The sequence below is a fragment of the Corythoichthys intestinalis genome, chromosome 6 (genome assembly GCF_030265065.1).
Source record: "Corythoichthys intestinalis isolate RoL2023-P3 chromosome 6, ASM3026506v1, whole genome shotgun sequence".
NCBI classification, from domain to species: Eukaryota; Metazoa; Chordata; class Actinopteri; order Syngnathiformes; family Syngnathidae; genus Corythoichthys; species Corythoichthys intestinalis.
This window is the reverse complement of record NC_080400.1, coordinates 45806804-45829801: the sequence shown is the minus strand read 5'-3', so window position 1 is coordinate 45829801 and position 22998 is coordinate 45806804. Positions and strand designations below refer to the sequence as shown.

The following is a 22998-nucleotide window of genomic DNA, read 5'->3' as shown; positions in this document are numbered from 1 at the left end:
CAGTTAGCTGTGACTCTTGTGTGGATAAGCGGCACAGAAGATGAATGAAGTCATGAAACTTGGTGTCATTGAAGAACGATTGTATTCCATCCTTTAATAATGTGCCACAAAGTCACCACATGCATTGCCAATCTCTGCGAGTTTGCTGTCGACACACACACTATACCGACAGTCATTTAGAGTGGATATTTATTATTATTATTATTTTAAATATATTTTATATTTTACTTTGAATAAATAAATGAACACGTAATTGGAATCAGTCAGCTGCATATTAACGGGAAACCGCACATCTGTTGAGGAGCCCCAAAACGACTGACTAAAGTAGCTTTAAAATGACATTCGAGGCACTTTCAAAACAAATTGTTGTGTAAACCCGGTAAAATGGCATGCTAGGTTATAAAAGAAAATAATAATCTAAAATGAATAAATACAAATTTTGCAACCGTAAGCATGTTGGAGTAACCATCACAATGCCCTAATCTCATTCCCATAGAAAATGTACAGTATCTACAGACTTGAAAATGCCTAAAAAGATTATAGATAGAGAACTGAATTCACCATGAACCCCTTTCAATACCCTCAAACATGATCCATCCACATGTGGTAGAAAAAACATTTTTAATTCATTGACCATATCATTCTGAAATATTTCAATACAGTCCGAGCGGAGCAGAGTTGATCGGGAGCAGAATGTTTTAGTCCTTTGGCTGCAGCTCCCATCTCACTGCTATGACACACAAGATGTATGCAAATGCTTAAAGAGCTTGTCGCATCAGTGTGTAAGTTTGTGTGTGCGCGCACGTGCAATGGACACCTGTTGGCATATTAAGGAGGTGAGTGGTATGAGAGCGAGGCAGACTGGAAGTCATTCATCGTGTTTAGCTTCATGCTGAGGAAGAGCACTAATATTTTCAACAAGCTTGTGTCAAACTGCAACTGCCACGAATGGCGCACATAAATACAAAAATAGAATAAGTAAAAACTAAAATCAGCCTTAAATAAAGTGTGAAGGGAAGAACTGGGGGTTCTCTTTCTTTTACGGGCAGTCACTTGTGCGGGAAGACAGAGCTTGAAAAAGGCATGATCATAGGATCAAGTCGCATCCAGTTCTTTGTCCAATTGTTTCTTTAAGTTAATGTCTGGTGATGAACATTGATCTTGTGTATCCTGCCATCATCTCTTCCGGTGGTCCAAAAAACAGGCATGATGGGGTATAAAGTTTAAAGCATTGGTCTCATCCGCAGGTCACAGTGGAGACGATGGGAGCGAAGGAAGCACTTCTACTCGGAAAGAGGTATGGCTTAAACCAGTGTGTGCGTCAGTTTGTGCATGCGTGCATGTGTGTGTTTGTATGTACAGTGGGTAGAACAAGTATTTGATACACTACTAATGGGTTTTCCCATTGGCAGTGTATCAAATACTTGTTCTCCCCACTGCATGTGTGTGTGTGTGTGTGTGTGTGTGTGTGTGGGCATTTGCGTGAGCTACATTGAGGTCATTGTCTTTTGGTAGGGAATGTAAACTCTTGGAGTAATTTGTCTTGTTTTTTTGTTTTTTTTTATCGTAGTGTGGTTGAATCATCACTCTCGCTCGCAGAGATTCCATCCACAGCTAGTGTGCATGTATGTCCAGTCCTTGTGTAAGGAGGGGCTCTGAAGGGTGCGCATGTGGCGGCGGGTGAAGCAGCATGGCGGCGTGCGGGTGTGGGCCTGGGTATGGGTGGAGAGAAGGTCCTGGGTGGGGTGGGTAGGCTGCTTGGGAGAGTAGAGCACCGGGGTAGTCTCCTTGCAAAGATGGCATCCCTTGAAGACCTGTTGCAGGGGCAAAGAAGGTGTATCAAAGTTCAAATTTTCAAAGCATTTGTGTCTATTTGAGAATGTTTATAGACATCTACAGGAAGACAAAAAAGGGTGCATGCTGTGACTGCTGACAATATACGGTAGTGAATTGCAATCACTATGACCTTAGTTTTGTTGTTTATTTATGTCTATCGTTTTGTTTTCAGACATAATGGAGTGTGTCTCTCAAACCAACTCAAACCTTTTGTCAATTTTACAAAGCGCTGCTTAATTTTATTGATATAGCGCTTTCACGAAAACCCTGACTGTATCATTGGGCTATAAATAATACATGATATGAATAAAAACAATAATACGGTGACGGTCATCAGTAACCAACACAAAGAGATAGATAAGAAAAATAAAACAGTGGTACCGCAACATACGATCGCTTCGACACACAATCTTTTCGACATCCGACGTAAAATTTGTTTCGCCATTTGTTTCTGCATCCAACGAGATGCTCGAAATGCGATTTATGAAAGCGTCGCAGTTTCTTTGTTTTGCCACAAGACGGACACACAGCAGATTATCTTGTGAGAGAAATCAACACTGGTTCTAGTGACGCTTACCAATGAAATAAAAATGGAAATGATAGAAAAATTTGAGCGTGGTGTTAGCTGGCTTGACAATACGGCCATAGAATGCCTATGATCTCAACGGTCCTCCGGTCTTTGTCCGGTGACATTTATTACTGTGGTATAACATCGGCCAAAAAAAATCGCCAGCTTCGGTAGGTTTTTAATAATTTCTTTCAGAACTTTCAGAACACGTTACTGCCCCCCTCAGTTGATCCTGGCAACAAAACATTAAAAGAGAAAGTAAAATCTCTACCGCACTCTCTATCTCACTGTCACGTCACTCACATGGTGCGTTTAGGTACAGCATGCAAAACACAACCACCACATTACAACCCGATTGTTACATTAATACAGGAATTATTATTACCGTATTGGCTCCAATATAAGACAGTGTTTTTTGCATTGAAATAAGACTGAAAAAGTGGGGGTCGTCTTATATTCGGGGTCTAGACATTATACCCATTCACGTCGATAGATGACGCCAGATAACATTGAAGCGAATGCTGAACTTCACTCCCCAGGCCAAAGCGACCCCTTATGGTTAATGCAGTTATTGGAATTTTGTTGTTTTATCACAATAGATTGGTTTATTTACATTTCAAAAACCAGAAGCCATTCATTTACGACTGTGATTGCATTTTAGTTTACATATTTAAATGTTCAGATATTAAGATTTGAATGACGCAAAATAACATGCTTTTTCTCTCAAATATATTGTTATAATCATTTGTTTCAGATGTACTGTAATTATTTTCTGTATAAAAATTAATTTTGTGTTTAAAAAGTATTTTTTCAAACTTGAGCCTTGAAAAAGAGGGGGGGTCGTCTTATAATCAGGGCCGTCTAATATTCGGGCCAATACAGTATTATTACTATTATTATTACTATTATTATTATATTATTGTTCCAATTTTTATTTCGTATTTGTTTGTTTTGCTATGTGGAATTGCCATTTGTAATATAATAGCACCAGCGGTATGTATTGAGGATTTAGTGTAGGTTTTCGGGCTGTAGAACGAATTAATGGAATTATAATGTATTCCAATAGGGAAAATCCTGTTCGACATACGACCATTTCGACTTACAAACAAGGTCCTAAAATGAATTACTTCATATGTAGAGGTACCACTGTATAATAATATCAAAGGTTTTTGTTTCTATTTTATAGTTCGTCTATGGCAACTGACACAGCTAGCTTGTCCTCTTGGGCAAAAAAAAGCTAAACAAAAACATTTTCTAAGTAACAATGTTGCTTTAATTAGACCAATACTGAAACTGAAGTGTTAGGGAAGTATTACAGCAAAAGTATATGATGGGAAAAATTATTGATCACATTTTTTTAATGTAAAACAGTACTAAAACAAGAACAAAAATAGGAAAGATATTGTCTGTTTTTCTCAAACGTTGGTGCCTAACAGTTGTCCTACAATCCTAGAACGGCCATATAAAAGCACATAGATCTAGATGTGGACGTAGATGTAGTGGACACTGTGTTTGTAGGTGTCTCTTTCTAAACTATATAAAAAGTAACTGAAACATTCAGCATATATATGTCAGTCTAGAAAAACTGGACACACCATAGTCACATATAAATTCCTGAATTTAACTCAACTCAAAATATAGCCATTAATATCTAAACCCCTGGCAACAAAAAACAATGGCATCCATTGAAAGTGTGTATTCTTAAATTTACCAAGCTACAGTTTATCACAAAAGTGAGTACACCCCTCGCATTTCTGCAGATATTTAAGTACATCTTTTCATGGGGCAACACTGACAAAATGACACTTTGACACAATGAAAAGAAGTCTGTGTGCAGTTTATATAATAGAGTTAATTTAGTTTCCCCTCAAAATAACTCAAAATAAAGCCTTTAATATCTAAACCCCCAGGCAACAAAAGTGAGTACATCCCTTAGAAACTACGTACATCCCTAAATGTCCAAATTGAGTGCTGCTTGTCATTTTCCCTCCAAAATGTCATGTGACTCATTACAGGAGTGCTGTCAGCATTGCTGCAGAGATCGAAGAGGTGGGGGGTCAGCCTGTTAGTGCTCAGGCCATACGCCGCACTCTACATCAAATTGGTGTGCATGGCTGTCACCCCAGGAGGAAGCCTCTTCTGAAGACGGTACACAAGAAAGCCGTCCGTCTCATCAGACCATAGGATATGGTTCCCGTCATCCATGTGCTTTGTTGACATGTCTTCAGCAAACTGTTTGTGGGCTTTCTTGTGTACCGTCTTCAGAAGAGGTTTCCTCCTGTGGTGACAACCAATCACACCAATTTGATGTAGAGTGCGGCGTATGGTCTGAGCACTAACAGGCTGACCCCCCCCCCCCCCACCACCACCACCACCACCACCACCTCTTCCATCTCTGCAGCAATGCTGACAGCACTCCTGTAACGAGTCACATGACCTTTTGGAGAGAAAATGACTAGCAGCACTCAATTTGGACATTTAGGGATGTACGTAGTTTCTAAGGGGTGTACTCACTTTTGTTGCCAGGGGTTTAGATATTAATGGCTATATTTTGAGTTATTTTAAAAAGAAAATAAATTAACTCTTTTATATAAGCTGCACACAGACAACTTTTCATTGTGTCAAGTGTCATTTTGTCAGTGTTGTCCCATGAAAAGATATACTTAAATATCTGCAGAAATGCGAGGGGTGTACTCACTTTTGTGATACACTGGACATGTTAAATAATCCTTTTAACTAAATAATTAATGCTAATGTGGTGAGGGGGAAGAATCAGACACAGATAAAGGGTGGGACAAAGAGAATTGTCAGCATCAGGAAGACTTAAATTTGCCCAGTGGGATCAATACAATGTATTTCATTTAATAACTCATTTTGTCTTCTGTGGGAAGAATTTGCTACACATTTCTGTATATTCACCTGAAGAAAACTAATTTTAGGGATTAAATCTGGATATTATTTACACGACTGTTAAATGTTTAGAGTCAGCCACCCAAGCAGTTTTGCATTTTGGATGAAAAGCCACACATATATTTACCGATGAGTTACGAAATTAATAGAAAATATAGTCAACACATTAACAAGGTTATACATTTTGAGGTTTTATTTTTAATAATATTTTTTTCTTTTCAAACTCTACTTCTGGCAAAAAATGCTTCATTTGTAGCAATTACAACATTGCAGACTATAGGCATTGTAGCTGTTAATTTGTCGAGATCATCTGGAGAAATCCCCACCCCACGATTCGAGAAGCTCCTCCCGTAATTAGAATGGCTTGACGGGCACGTTGTGCTTACGATGCGGTCAAGTTGCTCCCACAACAGCTCAACGGGGTTGAGATCTGGTTATTATTATTTAAAATAAAAATCTTCATTTGTAACCTTGTTAATCACTTGACTCTATTTTCTATTGCTTTTGCAACTCTTGCATTTGATAAATAAAAGTGTAACCTTCCATGGAAAACACAAAATTGACACCAAACTTTTGAAAGGTAGTGTAAATTCCATTTAAGATGTACCGTAAATTTTCGGACGATAAGCAGCTACTTTTTCCCTTCATTTTGTATCCTGCGGCTTATAGTCCAGTGCGGCTTATGTGTTGATTTATTTGGGTTAATAGGTAACACCTTATTTGACAGCGGCATCATAAGACTGTCGATAAGACTATCACAATTATGACATGACAATATCATGGGCATTACTGAATGCTTATGACAGATGCCATTAAGTGTCATCTGGCAAAATATGTCACTAACTCAATTTATGTCCAGTTTGGATCTTTTACATCCATTCAAAAGTGAGATCATTTGCCAGATAACACTAAATGGAATCTGTTATAAGTAGGGGTGTCGAACGATTAAAATTTTTAATCGAGTTAATTACAGCTTAAAAATTAATTAATCGTAATTAATCGCAATTAATCTCAATTCAAACCATCTATAAAATATGCCATATTTTTCTGTAAATTATTGTTGGAATGGAAAGATAAGACACAAGATGGATAGATCCATTCAACATACGGTACATAAGTACTGTATTTCTTTATTATTACAATAAATCAACAAAATGGCATTACCATCATTTATATTCTGTTAAAGCGATCCATGGATAGAAAGACTTGTAGTTCTTAAAAGATAACTGTTAGTACAAGTTATATAAATTTTATATTAAAACCCCTCTTCATGTTTTCGTTTTAATAAAATTTGTAAAATTTTCAATCAAAAAATAAACTAGTAGCCCGCCATTGTTGATGTCAATAATTACTTAAACAATGCTCATGGTTGGTGAAGCCTATAAAATCAGTCGCACCCAAGCGCCAGCAGAGGGAGCCGAAACTCCGAAAAACACAAGTACACGTTTCACTGTGCTGTCATTGTAATATGTTTGAGCGGGGCATTTGTGCGTTAATTGCGTCAAATATTTTAACGTGATTAATTAAAAAAATTAATTAACGCCCATTAACGCGATAATTTTGACAGCCCTAGTTATAAGCATTCATTAATGCTCATTACAGTGTCATGTCATAATTATTATGTCTAATGACAGTCTCATGGCGCCACTGTCAAATAAAGTGTTACCAAATAATTAATGAATAACTCGTTATTAATGAAACAACTGGAACGGTAACGAAAGAAATAATTAGCACAGACCATGAATTTTGATTTTCTGTGGCGCTGCAATGCTAGGAAGCATGTTGGACAACAACAGTGTTGACAGCAGGTGGCAGCAGAGGTTGACTGTCTCCCTCATGGGAGCCGTGACGGCCAAATGAAGCTTCTTGAAGCAATGATGGTGGTTCATATGGTCTTAAAATGTTACCTGTTAATATCTTTTGGTGTAAATATCTCATAATCAGTGTTGTTAATAACGGTATTATTTTCTTCAGAAGTGAGTAATCTAATTAATTATTTGTCTCATTCTGGCAAAGCCGTTACCATTACTGAGGCGGAAAAGTTGTGCGTCACTATGCGTTACAATGTTGGTTGACTGACGCGAGAAAAGTCTGAGAAAGATGGACTCACGGAGACGAGAGAGCAGAGCAGGAGTGGGGAGGAGGCAAGGGAGGGTGATGCCGTTGCAAATGCGATGCTACTATGAGAGGTGGCTCCAATAATACCTGACTGTAGCCGATAGCATACAAACTACGGCCACATGATGCTTCGGTAGATATCACAAATATATAGAACTAGATGCAATTGACAGACACGGCTGCATTAGCAACATGTATAATGAAGAACTAGATGCGTTAGTAAACAGCCGCCATCTTAAAGCAGTAGACTTCTCAGGAAGGCTCTGTTGTAGAGAACCTTCCTAGCGAACCAAATTAACTTTTTATCTAAAATGCTCCTAAATTGGGAAAATCTTGACTTAAATCTATCTTTAAATGATGAAATAGTTTTAAAACTTACACATGTCAAAAGTAGACAGAAGGGAACCAAGGCAATAACGGGAGTAAATTTTAACGACTTTAACGGCTGATTCACAACATTAAATGACTTCCACACATAGCAAAGGTTACTATCTAGTTATCGCAATATCCGCAATACCCCTGTGTCTAGTTAATTTTAGGGTAAAGAATTGGGCTAGGGCCAATCGTCCCAAAAAACCCTTTAAACTTCACATTGTGTGACTTGTTTTTTTTTTGTTTGTTTGTTTTGTTTTTTTTTTTTTTTAGAACAAAAACCATGAAAATTATCACCAGTTACTTTGCCAAGTAACTAATTACTCTTGCATTCAGGTAACTGAGTTATTGAGCAATTACTTTTTGGGAGAAGTAATTTGTAACTGTAATTAATTACTTTTTTAAAGAAAGATTAACAACGCGGCTCATAATACATTGCAGGCTCATCTATTAACAAATGTAATTTTCGTGCCAAATTTGGTGGGTGGCAGCTAATAGTCAGGTGTGCCTTATTGTGCGAAAATTATGGCACATCATAATCTAATATGAAGACTAGAATTAGGAGGGTATACATATACATATTTATTTTGAATGTTGTATTGATTTTGAATGTTGTATTGATTTTGCTAGCAGCTAATACCTGCTGCACGGAGGCCGAGGTGTGCTTGTCCATCAAGCCCATAACCTCCAAGAGCTGCACCCTCTGGGCTGTAGGGACCACCCTGACCTGTAAAGGATAAGAGAAGAGAAACAACCTCAGTACAAAGCTGCAAACACAACAAAACATTTACTGTCTTAAAAACGCTAACCTGAGCGATTTGACTGGTCAATCATAGGCTGAACTATTCTCCTTCTGGCGTTGATAAACCTGAAACGAGGGAGAATCGTGCAGGGGTCCGTCAATGAGTCAAGGGCTGGCCGGGTCACTGTTAACCTTTTCCCTTTTACAACCACTTAACCCTTTTAAAGGGGAGAGTAAATCAACGTTAGGACAGAACTTGTATTGATCACCCTGTGATAATTGATTGAAGTTCATAGATGGACATGCTGTGTGTTTGCATGTGCATGTGCATGTGTGGAAAAGGGCATGTGTCACAAGGTAACAATTATGATAATAGAAAAGATTGAATTATTTGTATTATCTCCAATGGTAAAATCTTGACATTCCCAGTACTGAAATGAAGGTTAAGGGTTAATAGAAAATGGGAGTGCTGAGAATAATTTCAATATTGGATATTGATTTGCTATTCTGTTTTATGAACTTGGAGAGAGTCGATTTTATTGCGCCACTGCTCCTGTAACAAAATGCTTCGTAGGATGTTTCTTCCCCCTCTTAAATCGGCTTTATTTTTAGAATTCATTGCAGTCTCATAAAACGGCTGAGTTTTATTTAATTCACATTCATATCCAACAAAATCCTCCCATCTGAGATTTAAAAAGCTACAAAATGCTGGCTTTATAGTTTACGGCATTAATGTGGCACCTTGTGTTTGATAGATGACACTTCATATTTTTAAACAAGGCAAGTGATTATTAATTGATGAATAAAAACGGTGTATTGTACACTGACCAGTTGTTGACCTGTAGGATGGTCAGACCCGTGTCCTGTGACAGCTGCTTCTTTTGCTCCTCTGACGGGTACGGGTGCTGTAAGAAGATATACGCAGGGCTATAGTAAATAATAGTGTTTTTTTGTTTGTTTTTTTTGTCCTTTTTTTTTAAATTACTCTTTACAAAAAAAAAAGTATAACTATGTGAATATTTAAGGTTAGTCAATTTAACACTTTCATGCATGATTTATGATTCATTTATTTTTCACACAAGGTACTCATTTTACTCATTGGCTACCATTGACAGCGCCAAAAGTTGAAACCATTTAGATTTCGAACGAACGTTCATTCGCTTCTCTAAGTCAAAATGGAGGCGACGTCTAGCGCTGTCAATGGCACTGAAAGATGAGCATTCACGCCAAGTCCTTCCAGTTTAAATGAAATAGACATACTGTATATCACCATCAATGGCATGCAATTAGTTAAATACTGTGTTAAACAAACACCAAAAAAAACCAAACAGAGTGTTACTTGGAGCCATAACAACTGTGTATTTCTTTTTTATTAATTTTAATTATATTCATCATTCTTTTTATTAACATATTAATTTATACATTTATTTATATGACCAAAAAACAATATAAAAAAACACAATGGTGATTATGAATATATATATTTTTTTAATATATATATATTCACTATAGCCCCTATAAGTCTTAAGTGTCCTCTTTTGAATATCTGTCCATCGTAGTGACCACTGTCTCCAAAAGGGTGAATGTCTCTGAAGGACTAGTTAGTAGTTTTGGAAATGGGAAATCTCAGTAATTACCAATGGCTTTGCATCAGAATTCACATGTGTATTCCTATTTTCCACCTAAAAAAATCCTTCTACGTGTGTGTCTCACGCACACTCGGACACACGTAAACACACCCTCACGGCGCATAGTGGAAGAATTGGAGGGAAGCAACATTTGACCTGCCTCATTTAGTCACTAATTACCAATCTAACAACCTCGCTGACAATTACTCACACCATTTATTTCACCTCCACAATTATTCAGTGGTGAGCATATTCATTAAATTACTCTCAAATTCTCCATTTAATTTAACCGACCACCTTGAGACACCATTTAATATTTCTTACCATGTAGGCTTACACTAAATTCTGTGCTTCAAAAATGATTATCAGAAAAGCGTCTCACTGTCAGATGCTGGAAGAGCCAGGCTCTCATTATGTTGGTGGCCACTTTGGGGAAAATGCCTCTTTTTTTGTTGTTTCTCCTTTCTCTGTCAGACTCATCCTCCTCTCCTGTGCTGGGGGAGGCCACTCCTGTGTCCAAGCCATCACCTACAATGACAGTAAGTGGGAGCCAAATGTGAGAAATTGCAAGTCACATGGCTTAACTTGGACAACTCTCGCTGTTTTACTTATGAAACTTTGAAACATTTTCAAGTCAATGTAGTGAGCCAAGGCAGAGTTAGAGCACCAGCCAAAAGTATTGGACTTTCCCAGCTAGTCAAACAACAGAGTGAGGTCAGTTTTACGTCGGTTGACTGGTCCTATTTAGAAGAGGGCAGTAATACAATGAGGATGTCAACAGGCGTTAAACACCAAAGAAAATCCACCCTGTTGTTGTATGAGCGGAAACTACAATCATGCCTTTGAGCAAAGCAGATACCATTTTTCCCCATCCTGGCCTAGGATCTCAGACTAGTTTAAGATTTCCCCATAAGATCATCGGTATGTCTGAAGTGCATTAAAGTGGCCTTGTCTAAATAATGGAGTTTGAAATAGGTTGAGCCTGACAATGTTAGGGACACAACTGACTATACCCTCTCGTAAAAACAAAATAGTGTTGAGTAAACATTGCATTAATGCCTGTTTCTTACATATTTAATTAATAGTCAATATTTGAATTATATTTTCCCTCCACAATAGTATTTATTAGGGTTGTTCCAATCGTTTTTTTGCTCCCGATCCGATCCCGATTGTTTTAGTTTGAGTATCTGCCGATCCCGATATTTCCCGATCCGATTGCTTTTTTTTGCTCCCGATTCAATTCCAATCATTCCCGATAATTTTTCCCGATCATATACATTTTGGCAATGCATTAAGAAAAAAATGAACAAAACTCGGACGAATATATACATTCAACATACAGTACATAAGTACTGTATTTGTTTATTATGACAATAAGTCCTCAAGATGGCATTTACATTATTACATTCTTTCTGTGAGAGGGATTCACAGATAGAAAGACTTGTGACTTTGTATATTGTGACTAAATATTGCCATCTAGTGTATTTGTTGAGCTTTCAGTAAATGATACTGTAGCCATGCCCTAATGCATGATGGGAAGTGGAACCATGACTGTGCGTAGTGCTACCAATTGATACATCTTCTCTGCGTTGGAAAATAACATAAGGTGTTAAGAAAAAGATCAATTTCTACCTTGCTTCCCCAGAATGCTTCCCATGATTTTTCTAATCAAAGGGAGAGGGATTGTAAGGCTTTAACCAATTAAAAATAGGCTCCAAAGGCTGCTAAAATTCACTCTACTCATTCTACGCTGCCTTTTATCTCTCTATATAGATAAACCGGCGCCATTACAGATTGAGCGCGACAATGCGTGAGTGGGCTGTGCAACGCATGCATTAATTGCATTAAATATTTTAACGTGATACATTCTAAAAAAAAACTAATTACCACCGTTATCGGAATAAATTTGATAACCCTACCTTAAGCCTAAACTAAAGACTGGATGATTGTAACATATTACGTCTGTAACGTTAAATACAATTAGAAAACGAGTCAATTAAAATATACACTGTATATATATTAAAAAAAGGCATTGCCGATATTTTTTTGCCAATTCCGATACTTTGAAAATGACGTGATCGGACCCGATCGATCGGGATGCCTTCACTAGTATTTATCAAACAAGCATATGTGTTCAGTGCAGAAATCAGTGATCCCTTACATCAAAAACTGAACAGGATTAATTAAAACTGAGATCAGTTATTAGATTCCACACCCCAAAATATGTTAAAGACATCTGTCCGATCATAGACTTCATAATATATTGACGGGACACAGGGCCAATTAATAAGGGGCCTATCTCCGTCAAAGTTGACCGGGTGGAAAAACAGACAAAGAGAAACGGGCAGTTAGCATTTATTTTACGTAAATATGTCGTCGAATGTGCTGCCACTGTGGCGCCGCCTTATCTCCACAAGGAGCTTTTTACGTTGAAAATTCTTGCTTAAATCCCTGAATTCTTGATAGATATGGATTTAAAACAGTCTCGATTCTTGGTTAAAAGAAAAAAAAAAAAAAAAAAACTGGGCTGTTATTATTTATTTTATGAAAATATGTCGAATGTGCTGATAGTCTCTAAGCCATTGCGCGCCCCCTTATCACCACAAAGAGCTTTTTACATTGACAATTCTTGTGAATAAATGTTTAAATCCCTGAATTATTTATAGATGTGGACGTAAAACAGTCTCAATTCTTGGTTAAAAGCAAAAAAACTGGGCAGTTAGCATTTATTTTACATAAATATGTCGAATGTGCTGCTAGTCTTTAAGCTACTGTGGCGCCGCCTTTCTACCACAAAGAGCTTTTTATGTTGAAAATTCTTGTGAATCAATGCGTAAATCCTTGAATTCTTTATAGTAATGGACGAAAAACATTCTTAATTCTTTGTTAAAAGAGCAAAGAACCGGGCAGTTAACATTTATTTTACATAAATATGTCGAATGTGCTGCTAGTCTTTAAGCCACTGTGGCGCCACCTTATCACAACAAAGAGCTTTTTACGTTGAAAATTCTTATCAATAAATGCTTAAATCACTAAATTCTTTATAGATATGAACATAAAACAGTCTTGATTCTTGGTTAAAAGCAAAAAACAGGGCAGTTAGCATTTATTTTAAGTAAATGTTGCGAATTATGACACCAATGCCGTAGCGGATAATATCTCCCATTGATTTTTTTCACATTTCAAAACGCATGCATGGTACGAAAAATATAATAATTACCTTGAACCCTCGAACAAATCACTTCTGAGACAATCCTTCCTGTTTGTATGCGGTACAGCTTTCGTACTTTTTCAACCTAAATCCGGCTATTGCTGCATGTGTTGAACAACTGCAGCTGACTACGGATAACTGAAGCGGAGTGTGGGACGGCCCCTTACTTGAAAGCGTGGCGCAGTGTCTGTGGACAGTGTCCCATCAATATAATTAGGAGGTCTATGGTCACACCGACAGTAAAACAAACAAAAATTGTTGCCTCCAGTGTTATAAATGATTATAAATCACAATCACACTACTGATGAAAAATAATCAAAGTTATCATTTTGGACATAATTGTGCTAAAAATGTACTTGTGCTAAAATATACTGTTGATATGTTAATGCTATTGTGTGGAGCAATAGTAAGATTTATGCAGCATTTAGATTATCACTGGAGTGAAGTAGACTGAGACGCGAGAATTGTTTTTTCATTTAAAAACGTTTTAGCAGCATATTGCCAAATAGCTAAAGCTGTCTCTGGAATATCATACCGCTGAAACGTGATATTTGGGTGCTGTCTGGGATGATTTTTTGGTCAACATTTTCAAGACTTGTTTGAAACTGGAAGGTTAAAACTTAAGACACATTTATGACTTGCAAATATCTGCCATGTCAATTGGGTTATTGGTTGCTCGTGAAAATGGATGCCATTTTAAAATAAAAGTTTATAGTCATTCTAAAATTACAAGAGGTAGTTTAGCAGCTAATGGTTTCAACAGCCACATAAAAAGGCAAACGAGAAAGGGTTCAATAAAAATTCAATAATGCAGCTGTAGTAAATATAGTAAGATATAAAGGTACAGTAGGATATTTGTGGCTGCATTAAGATGGAAGAAGCTGTGCTTGAATCACCTGCATCTTTTATTAGAGTAACTGTCTGGAAGGTTGACATTACCAATGAGTTACAATCACAAGTAGATCTATTACATGAAGATTTTGTTGTTGTTGTTGTTACCATAATACCACACCTATAACATTGCAGATTTTTGTTTATTTGTGTGTTGCATGTGTGTAGCCAGTCACCTGTATCACTACAGTTGTCTGCTGTGCTATGTGAAGGCAGACCGCAGGTGCCCGGTGTTCCCAAAGGAGTGGTAGCACATTCATCTGGCTCTCGTAACCATGATGCATTCTGCAGGGACAGAGCGAACAGATGTAATATGAAATGAATAACTTCATGAAATGCAGGCTATTCTTTTGACAACTAAGTGATGATTTGCTAAGTGTTGCAGTTTGTCATTTTTTATAGTGTATATTGTCTTCTAACTGCGTGTGATGCCTCACCTGCTCGGACAGACTGGTGCAGGAACCATTAAAGTCCTCCATGTCAGACTTGGATCCTCCCTCCCGTTCATCCAAAACCAAGTCCGTGGGCATTTTGCCCTTCAGACAGGTGATGTATCGGTGGCAAAAGTTATCACATAGGTCATGAACCTTTGAGAAAGAATACAAGATACTTTTCTGGTCAGGGGTTCTCAATGCCTAACATTCACAAAGACAACACATTTGAATTACTAATATAGAACACAATAAATATATTTCAAAAAAGTTTTGGTTTTTTTGCATGATTGGCCATTGTGTCTCACTAGTAACAGTAATTTATTCGTTTGTGTTCATTTGAATTATAGTTTAAATAAAATGTTTGCTCACCACTTATCTTTACTCTTTCAGGGACAGTGGTTGCTGCAGAGGACAGCTATTCAAATGTTGATCTTTAACCCTTTATAGGGCAAGTGACTATTTTTTGATCTTTTAAAAAATATAGAGGACCTTTAACCCTTTGTAAGGCAAGTGGGTTTTTTTTGTTTTTTTTTTACGTTTTATTATATTTTTGTTCATTAAAAGAACTACCGTAATTTTCGGACTATAAGCCGCTTCTTTTTTCCTTCATTTTGAACCCTGCGGCTTTTAGTGCGACTTATTTGTTGATGTATTTGGGTTGATAGGTAACACTTTATTTGACAGCGGCGTCATAAGACTGTCACAAGACCGTCATAATTATGATATGACACTATCATGGGCATTACCGAGTGCTTATGTCATTAAGTGTCATCCGGCAAATTATGTCACTAACTCCATTTATGTCCAGCTTGGATCTTTTACATCCATTCAAAAGTGAGATAATTTGCCGGAAAGCACAAAATGACATCTGTTATAAGCATTCATAAATGCTCATGACAATGTAATTTCATAATTATGATTGTCTAATGACAGTCTTATAGCGCCACAAATAAAGTGTTACCAAATACCATAACTAGCAATTAATGAAACAACTGGAACAGTAACTGAAGAAATAATTTGTACAGAACATATATTTTTGATTGTTATTTACATCTGTAGCGCTGCAATGCATGCTAGGAGGCATGTTGGACAACAACAGTGTTGACAGCAGGTGGTAACAGAGGTTGACTGTCACCCCAAGGGAGCAGTGATGACTAAATGAAGCTTCTTGAAGCAAAGAAGCTTTGCAACCAAGTGGTTCAAAGCTTCATGGTGGTTCATTTGGTCTTATGACAGTCGTTTGATGCCGGTGTCAAATAAAATGTTACCGGTTAATGTCTTTTGGTGTTAATATCCCATAATACAGTGAGTACAGCTGAGGCTTATAGTCCAGTGCGGCATATCTATGAATCTGGTGCCAAATTTTGTGGGTGGCGGCTTAAACAGGTGCGCCTTATAGTGCGAAAATTACAGGAAATGTCTAAATTACTTTTTAAAAATTATTAATAATTATTGTGTTTTTAAAAAATATTTTTGTATACAGTGGTTGTAAATAAATTTATAAATTAATACGTTAATAAAAGCTACATTAATTAAATAAAATGAATTAAAACAAATACAGTCCCAAGTAACACTCTAAAGAAGATTTTTTTTTCTTCATTAGTATTTAACTCATTGCATGCCATTAACGGTTCATTTAAACTGGGAGGACTGGCCGCAAATGCTCATTTTTCAGTGCCATTGACTACCTTAGACGTCCAATCCATTTTAAGGGACGAAATATTTGGCCCACCCAGTCAAAATGGATTGGACTTCTAGCGCTGTCAGTGGCAGCCAATGAGTTAAATAGTGCCCTATAAAGGTTAAAAAAAAAAAAAATCATAATCTGTGGTTGTGGGTGTTACAGTGTATTGACCAACCTTCTCTAACTCCAGTAAATGAAAGCGAAGAACTTGTATAGCCTGAATCATCTATATGTGAAAGAAAGCAAATTGATTGTCAGTGCAACTTTTGGTTCGGATTTTATTTTATAAAAAGCATTTAATACATCATACCAAGTTGTCCAGCTCAGGATTGGAAGAAAATATTGGTTTTTCTGACCGAATCTACAAAATAAGTGTTAAAAATTAGTCAAACTGACATTGGAGTGTACTTGACACTTCTTCTGTCGCTCACCTGTTTAGCAAATGCAGCAATGTCATCGTTGAAGGATTCTGAAGAGCACACGTCGCTGTGACTCGTCATGCCCGGGAGGTGGGAGGTGGCGGACAGGGAGGAGGAATCTCGGGGGGAGCAGGTGGCAAGCTCACACTTTTCAAAAACTAAGGCCAGCAGTGGGAACAGTGGGTGACTGCACACACAAGCGCGCACAGGCAAACAGTTAACATATTTAACATAAACGCAGTGACAGTTGACACAGAGTGTGAAAGCCATACATTCAAGGGAGGTGTGAGAAGAAATTTTATAGCACAGTATTTATGAAAGTGACAGCTGTAAACGTCAAATAAAGGAGACAAACACAAGCTGAAAGGTAATGTTCCTCAAGTGCTCACAATGCTTAAAATGTTTGGAATAAATCACAATTTGCATCACGTCAGGAGAAGATTTCAAATATACGAACGCACCCATAGATCTGGTCCTTGTGGTGTTTGAGGGAGTCGGGGATAGCGGTTCCGTATTGAGGGGCTGGAAGTGGTCTGACATTTTCCCCGTAGACCCCCATCGGCATGCCCTCCGTCCCTGAATAGTGCACCAGCTCTTCATACTGCCAGACAATTATCCAACAACAGCAAGCATGAGACACATTTGACAATGAAGATTATGGAAACATCACAGGTTCAATTGTATAAATGCAAGGGCTGAGGTTATTTTCGAAAACACATAGTTGTCTTTATGCCTTTTTCAAAATATAGACTGTCTCCATAGTGAGAAAGTGAGTTAATATACAGAGCCACATACTATTTGGTTTTTAGCCAAGCTAATTGTGCAGTTTACTAAGTTATATTCCGCCTTAATATAATATTTTTTTTCAATCACCACCTGATGTCCAAGCTTCAATGTCAGTGTTGTCAGAGCTGGGAGGTCACATTAATTGTCACTTTACCTTATAATGATCAATTTTTGTGTGTTTACCCAAATGTGTTGAAATACTGGAAGGAATCAAATTATATTTTGTTATTGTAGCATTTTACACAAGACTGAATATGAATCTGTTATTATACTTTCTACAAACGCAAACAAATAGGTACTGAACAAATGAAAATCTTATATTTCTATTTTATTAAAGCAAGACTGTTGTTTATTTCTTACTTTAATACATTTTGAATTTCAAATTTAATCTTCTGGTGTTGACATACCAGTAATGCATCGAGCAAATACTGTATAATCAAGATATACTGTTTTGAATAGAGGAATAAATCTTGCAGTGACATGCCTCTGCCTTGTGTGGTTCATGCGTAACTTATCAAACCACTAACACGTCTCTTTTTGATATCCCAATACACAGTTACCACAATTCAACGAAACAGGTTGGGATTGTTACATCAAAATGAGGTTTTATAGCAGTGGGCAGTCTTGAGTAGTTTTGCAAGAAGATCCCTCATAACTAATGACTGCCTCACTGTGGTTTGCTATCTGCCCCTCAGAGATTGCGGGATTTCATCATGGACACAGCCTCACACAAACAGAGCTGGAGCATCACCTTAGCAGCATTTGCACACAAAGCATCATCAATATACATGTGGCTATAGCTCGCCTGCGCCTTCTCTGCGTTAGTGAGCTCGTTTGTGCTCCACTGCAGCTTTCCTCTCTGTGGCTGCTCAGGTCAGCACATCTCCCGCTATACTTTTCTTCCTGCTGGATTAAAGGGACTCCTGTCACGGTCCCGCAGGGCAACTGAGATCACAACAGCGACAGACAGCGCCTGCTCCGGTGGTCCGGACGCTTTCTTCTATACTTCAGTGTTATTTTAAACACGCCATAAAAGTTATGATCTGCTTCGTGTAGTTTATGTCTATGATGGACTATTCCCTGTGGGCAGCCACAAAGGTTATGATTTACCGCAGAAGTGCGTCTTTGCATGCTGTGCATGGTTGTAGAGGCTACAGTGAGGTCAGTGATCCCCATATCCATATTAAAAATACATAACACTGACTTTGTCCATCCATTACATGTGCATACCACTAATAATGAGTCGAACATAAAGAGGCCAGACAATCACAGGGCTTTAAATACATTGCAGATTTCCATAAAATGCCAAGAAGCTCTTTATTTTCACATTTGTGTAATATTTTACAACACTGTTGTCATAAATATTCTCATGTAACTAAAATAATCCTTATTGTCATTGAAAAGTGTAATGTATGTGCTGGATTGCTGTTTCTAACACTTTGGTAATTTCATTTAGCTAAATGGGTAAATCCAATGTATATGCTATGCTCGCCAAGAACTACATTTATCTAAGAACTATTTCTTTACAGTGCCAATTAGAACCGAGCAGTATTTTTAAGGCAGATATTTTTGACACAGCTCTTGTATTTGAGCTATGTATTTACAAGTGCTCATAAATATTCAAACCTCTGTAGGGTTCACTATTGCATGACTAGACTGCCCACCCCCCATGCCCATCTGCAAGACCCTGGGCGTCTCCCAAAATAAAGTCACCCCACTTTGGGAACCCATGCACTGTCCTAAATGGCTTATCAAATTGTTGTGTTTCATAGTCCCATATGGCCAACCGGATCACAGAAAGCACCTGCTCTGAGGCCCTGGTCCGAGACACCTTCTAGTTTTATGGAGGTTGGCTATTAACACAATCACCGCTATCGGATTGCGCCTCTCTTTACGCATGACCCGGATCAGGTTTCGCTGCGTCAAGCGGATCAAAGCGCAAAGCCCGAGATGACAAATTCCACGAATTTCCCCCGTTTTAAGTCGCGGAGCTGACAAACGGCCCGCAAGGGGCACGACAACATTTTTATTGCGAGATGTAATTGTGTTAGTTGAACAGATAATGGAGCCCTAAAAAAACACAGCCGCCGGCGTAGGATATACACCGAGAAAAGTAATTCCTTCTCAGAGATAACTTTGTTTTGATTCAACAAAAAAACATGAAGTTAGATAATGAGTAAAAAAGAACTGTCTTTCGTCTGGCGAAAATAATAATAATAATAATAAAAAAACATTCAACTCTAATTCAAGAAACATTTTGATTAATTTTATGCGTTGTTTTTTTTTTTTTTTTTTTTTTTTTTTTTTTTTTTTTAAGATAACAAGCAGCGGTTTGTACAGTATATTTGCAATTACTGTATGTCCAGTCCAACAAAACAAACTGTATATTTCACAACTTCGTAATTGATTTTAGGACAGCAACTTTGATTGTAAAAGTTGGGAACGGGCCTCACTTTGGAAGTAGATCGACTTTCTTTTATGCTGAATATTAGGTCGGGCGGTTTTCAAATGGAATAAAATATAGATTGAAGTTTAAAAACTGCACAAAGATAACACATAGAAACAACAGATTCCAAAATAATCAAATAATAATGAGTAATAAATTTAAAAAATTAACAGCACAATACTATAAACACTTTTAAAATTGGGGCTTGAACTGACAAAAAAAAAGTTGCTATTGCATCTCAGCTTTTTAACTGTTACACTGGGAAATCAAAAGCAATATTTGTACAAACTAGATCACACGTCTTCATAAAATAAAAATAAATTTCAGTGTGTGCGTGTATGTGTCCATCTCTAATTGCTGCCCTCCTCTGCGAGGTCTCAGCCTGCAGCCTCACTTCTCCTGCTCCATGCCTCTGAATCAGTGTAGCAAAAAAAGTGACCTACTTACCGAGTTGAACAGCCGCCCCTGCTCTCCTCCTCTTAATGACCCACACTATCTAACCCTTGTGTGCATTTAGATTGGCACAAGCAACATTGTAGTTTCACGAGAGGACAAACGCAATCCCTGCGCACCAACATTAACCAACTGCATCAGCACTGACTTGCTTCCTTAACCCTTTATAGGGCACTCATTGAACTCATTGGCTGCCATTGTTAGTGCTATAAGTTCAAACCATTTTGACTGGGAGGGCTGGCCAAATTGATTGGACGTCTAGCCCCGTCAATGGCACTGAAAGATGAGCATTCACACAGTCCTACCTATCAGTTTAAATGAGTTGGACGTTCATAGCTGTCAATGACATGCAATGAGTTATATACTGTATATTTAAAAATAATGAGTGTAATTGGCTACAATAGTGAGAATGTATTCGTTTGAATATATTCGAAATGTGTAATTCGAATATATTCGAATTTATTCATTTTAATCGATTTTTTAAAAACATGTTATTTATTTATTTGTTTGTTTGTTTGTTATTTTTTAATTACCATATTTTTTGGACTATAAGTCGGTTTTTTTTTTTTAGTTTGGCTGTGTCAAATTATTAAAACGTTATTATACAGTTCCACGTGTTATTTTGGTGTTTTGGAGTGATACTGATGGTTTGGTAAACTTGTTAGCATGTTCTTTATGCTATAGTTATCTGAATAACTCTTAATAGCTATGTTACATTAACATACTGGCCACGTTCACATTTCGTTGTTCATGCATCATGTAACGTTAACATACTGTTTACTTATTCAGCATGTTGTTCTCTGTTGTATTTTTATTTTAAATTGCCTTTCAAGATGACGTATCTGTTCTATGTGTTTGATTTTATCAAGTAAATTTCCCCCAAAAATGCGACTTATACTCAGGTGTGACTAATATGTTTATTTTTCCTCTTTATTGCACATTTTTGGGCTGGTGCGACTTATACTCAGTGACTTATAGTCCAAAAAAATACGGTATGTGAAATTTTTAATAATAATAATGTAATTTTAATTGAGACCTGTCGTTCACATATGTCGACATCCCATTTTGGGTCATATATGGCCACTTTTACCAAATGTTAATATTGTGACCCATAAAGACGCCAGGTCTTTAGGATTTTTTAAATGACAAAAAATAGTCACTTTTCCTATATGCAGGGTTAAAAGTTTGTGGTTTACCATTTAAAACATCCCAATTTTCAGCAGCTTATTCAGCACACCTCGCTTCACTAAACCTATCTGAAGTGAACTCCTCTCTAAATAAGTTTGAACATGCAGCAGTAAATGAAATGAAACATGGACGTACCCTCTTCTCCATGCGACCCGCCAGTCGGTTCTTCCCCCACGATGATGATGCACTCCCCGGCTACAGTCCAGTTGGCTCAGCCTCTGTGCCCCTGCAAGAAAGGTAATTCTCTTTTCAATATTTATAAGACATTAAGTAGCAGCTCGTGTGTCTTTGCAGTCTGTGTATTTGCATTTTATAGCAGGCACGTAGAAAGATGGCATTGGAGCTCGTAAATAAAGACATATAGCATCCTGAGGGGGTTTACAACGTGCACACTGGCAATAAACGCTTCCATAGCCTAAATGCTATAAAGGGCTACTACAGGAAAATGCACTAATAAAGGGCTCGTTGCGTAAAATATCCCACCTAAACGTATAATATCTTCCAGTTGTGTTCGAGTCGTGTTTGAAGTCCGGAGAGCGGAGGCTGCTGTAGATCCTCCTCGCTTCCGCCTGGTGCGCCTCTCGCTCCGGCTACGAGCCGTCGGGATGCTCGGTGCGGTCGGGAAGGTTCCAAAGAGAGAGGAAGCTTCCAAAGAGAGGCTCCTTGTGCTCGCTGTCCACGCAGCGTGCGGCGACAGGCTGCAAAATGTCACTGGTGGGAATGAGCGATTGTGTTTTCAGGCTCGGAAAGAGAAGGAGGAGGAGGCGAGATGATGATGGTGTGCGGGAAGGTTTCGGAGGGTCAAAACGCGACGGGGTCTCTTGCTCCCCCTCTCCTCCGATCCCTCCGCCTCTTCCTCTTCCTCGTTTACTCCTCCTCTAGCTTATCACCAACGCCAGAGAAGACCCCACACTTATTTTCCCTTCTTTTTTTAATGACACCAAGTCAACTCTTATTTCATTTAAAACATGCATGACCACAAGAAAAGGTGCACACTTTAGAATGGTTTGATGTGTTCATGCATGATACCTTAATGACCCTTTGCAGTGCAATGGACCATTTTTGGTCATTAAAAAAAAAAACTTAAACCCATAAAGACCTGGCGACTGGCGTCCACATATGTGGACATCTGTGTGGCCTATATGATCCAAAAGGTGATGTCCACATAGTATGTGAACGCCAGGTCTCAAACATACTAGTAATAACTAGGGTTGTTCCGATCATGTTTTTTTGCTCCCGATCCCATCCCGATCGTTTTAGTTTGAGTATATTTCCCGATCCGATTGCTTTTTTTTTTTTTGCTCCCGATTCA

The 22998-nt window shown here is 37.9% G+C and overlaps 1 protein-coding gene across 1 annotated transcript; it reads right to left on the bottom strand.

Annotated features, from left to right (window-relative positions):
* Positions 1-564: 564 nt before the first annotated feature.
* Positions 565-22493, bottom strand: meis3 (myeloid ecotropic viral integration site 3). Its single transcript, XM_057839983.1, has 13 exons — positions 22170-22493; positions 21822-21912; positions 17275-17414; positions 16826-17000; positions 16705-16755; positions 16570-16620; positions 14714-14863; positions 14453-14561; positions 10557-10702; positions 9375-9451; positions 8614-8672; positions 8445-8531; positions 565-1814 (listed from the first exon to the last, which is right to left on the bottom strand). Exons 2-13 carry the CDS (start codon positions 21831-21833, stop codon positions 1615-1617), a joined length of 1257 nt encoding a protein of 418 aa, XP_057695966.1. The 5' UTR covers positions 21834-21912; positions 22170-22493; the 3' UTR covers positions 565-1614.
* Positions 22494-22998: the final 505 nt, after the last annotated feature.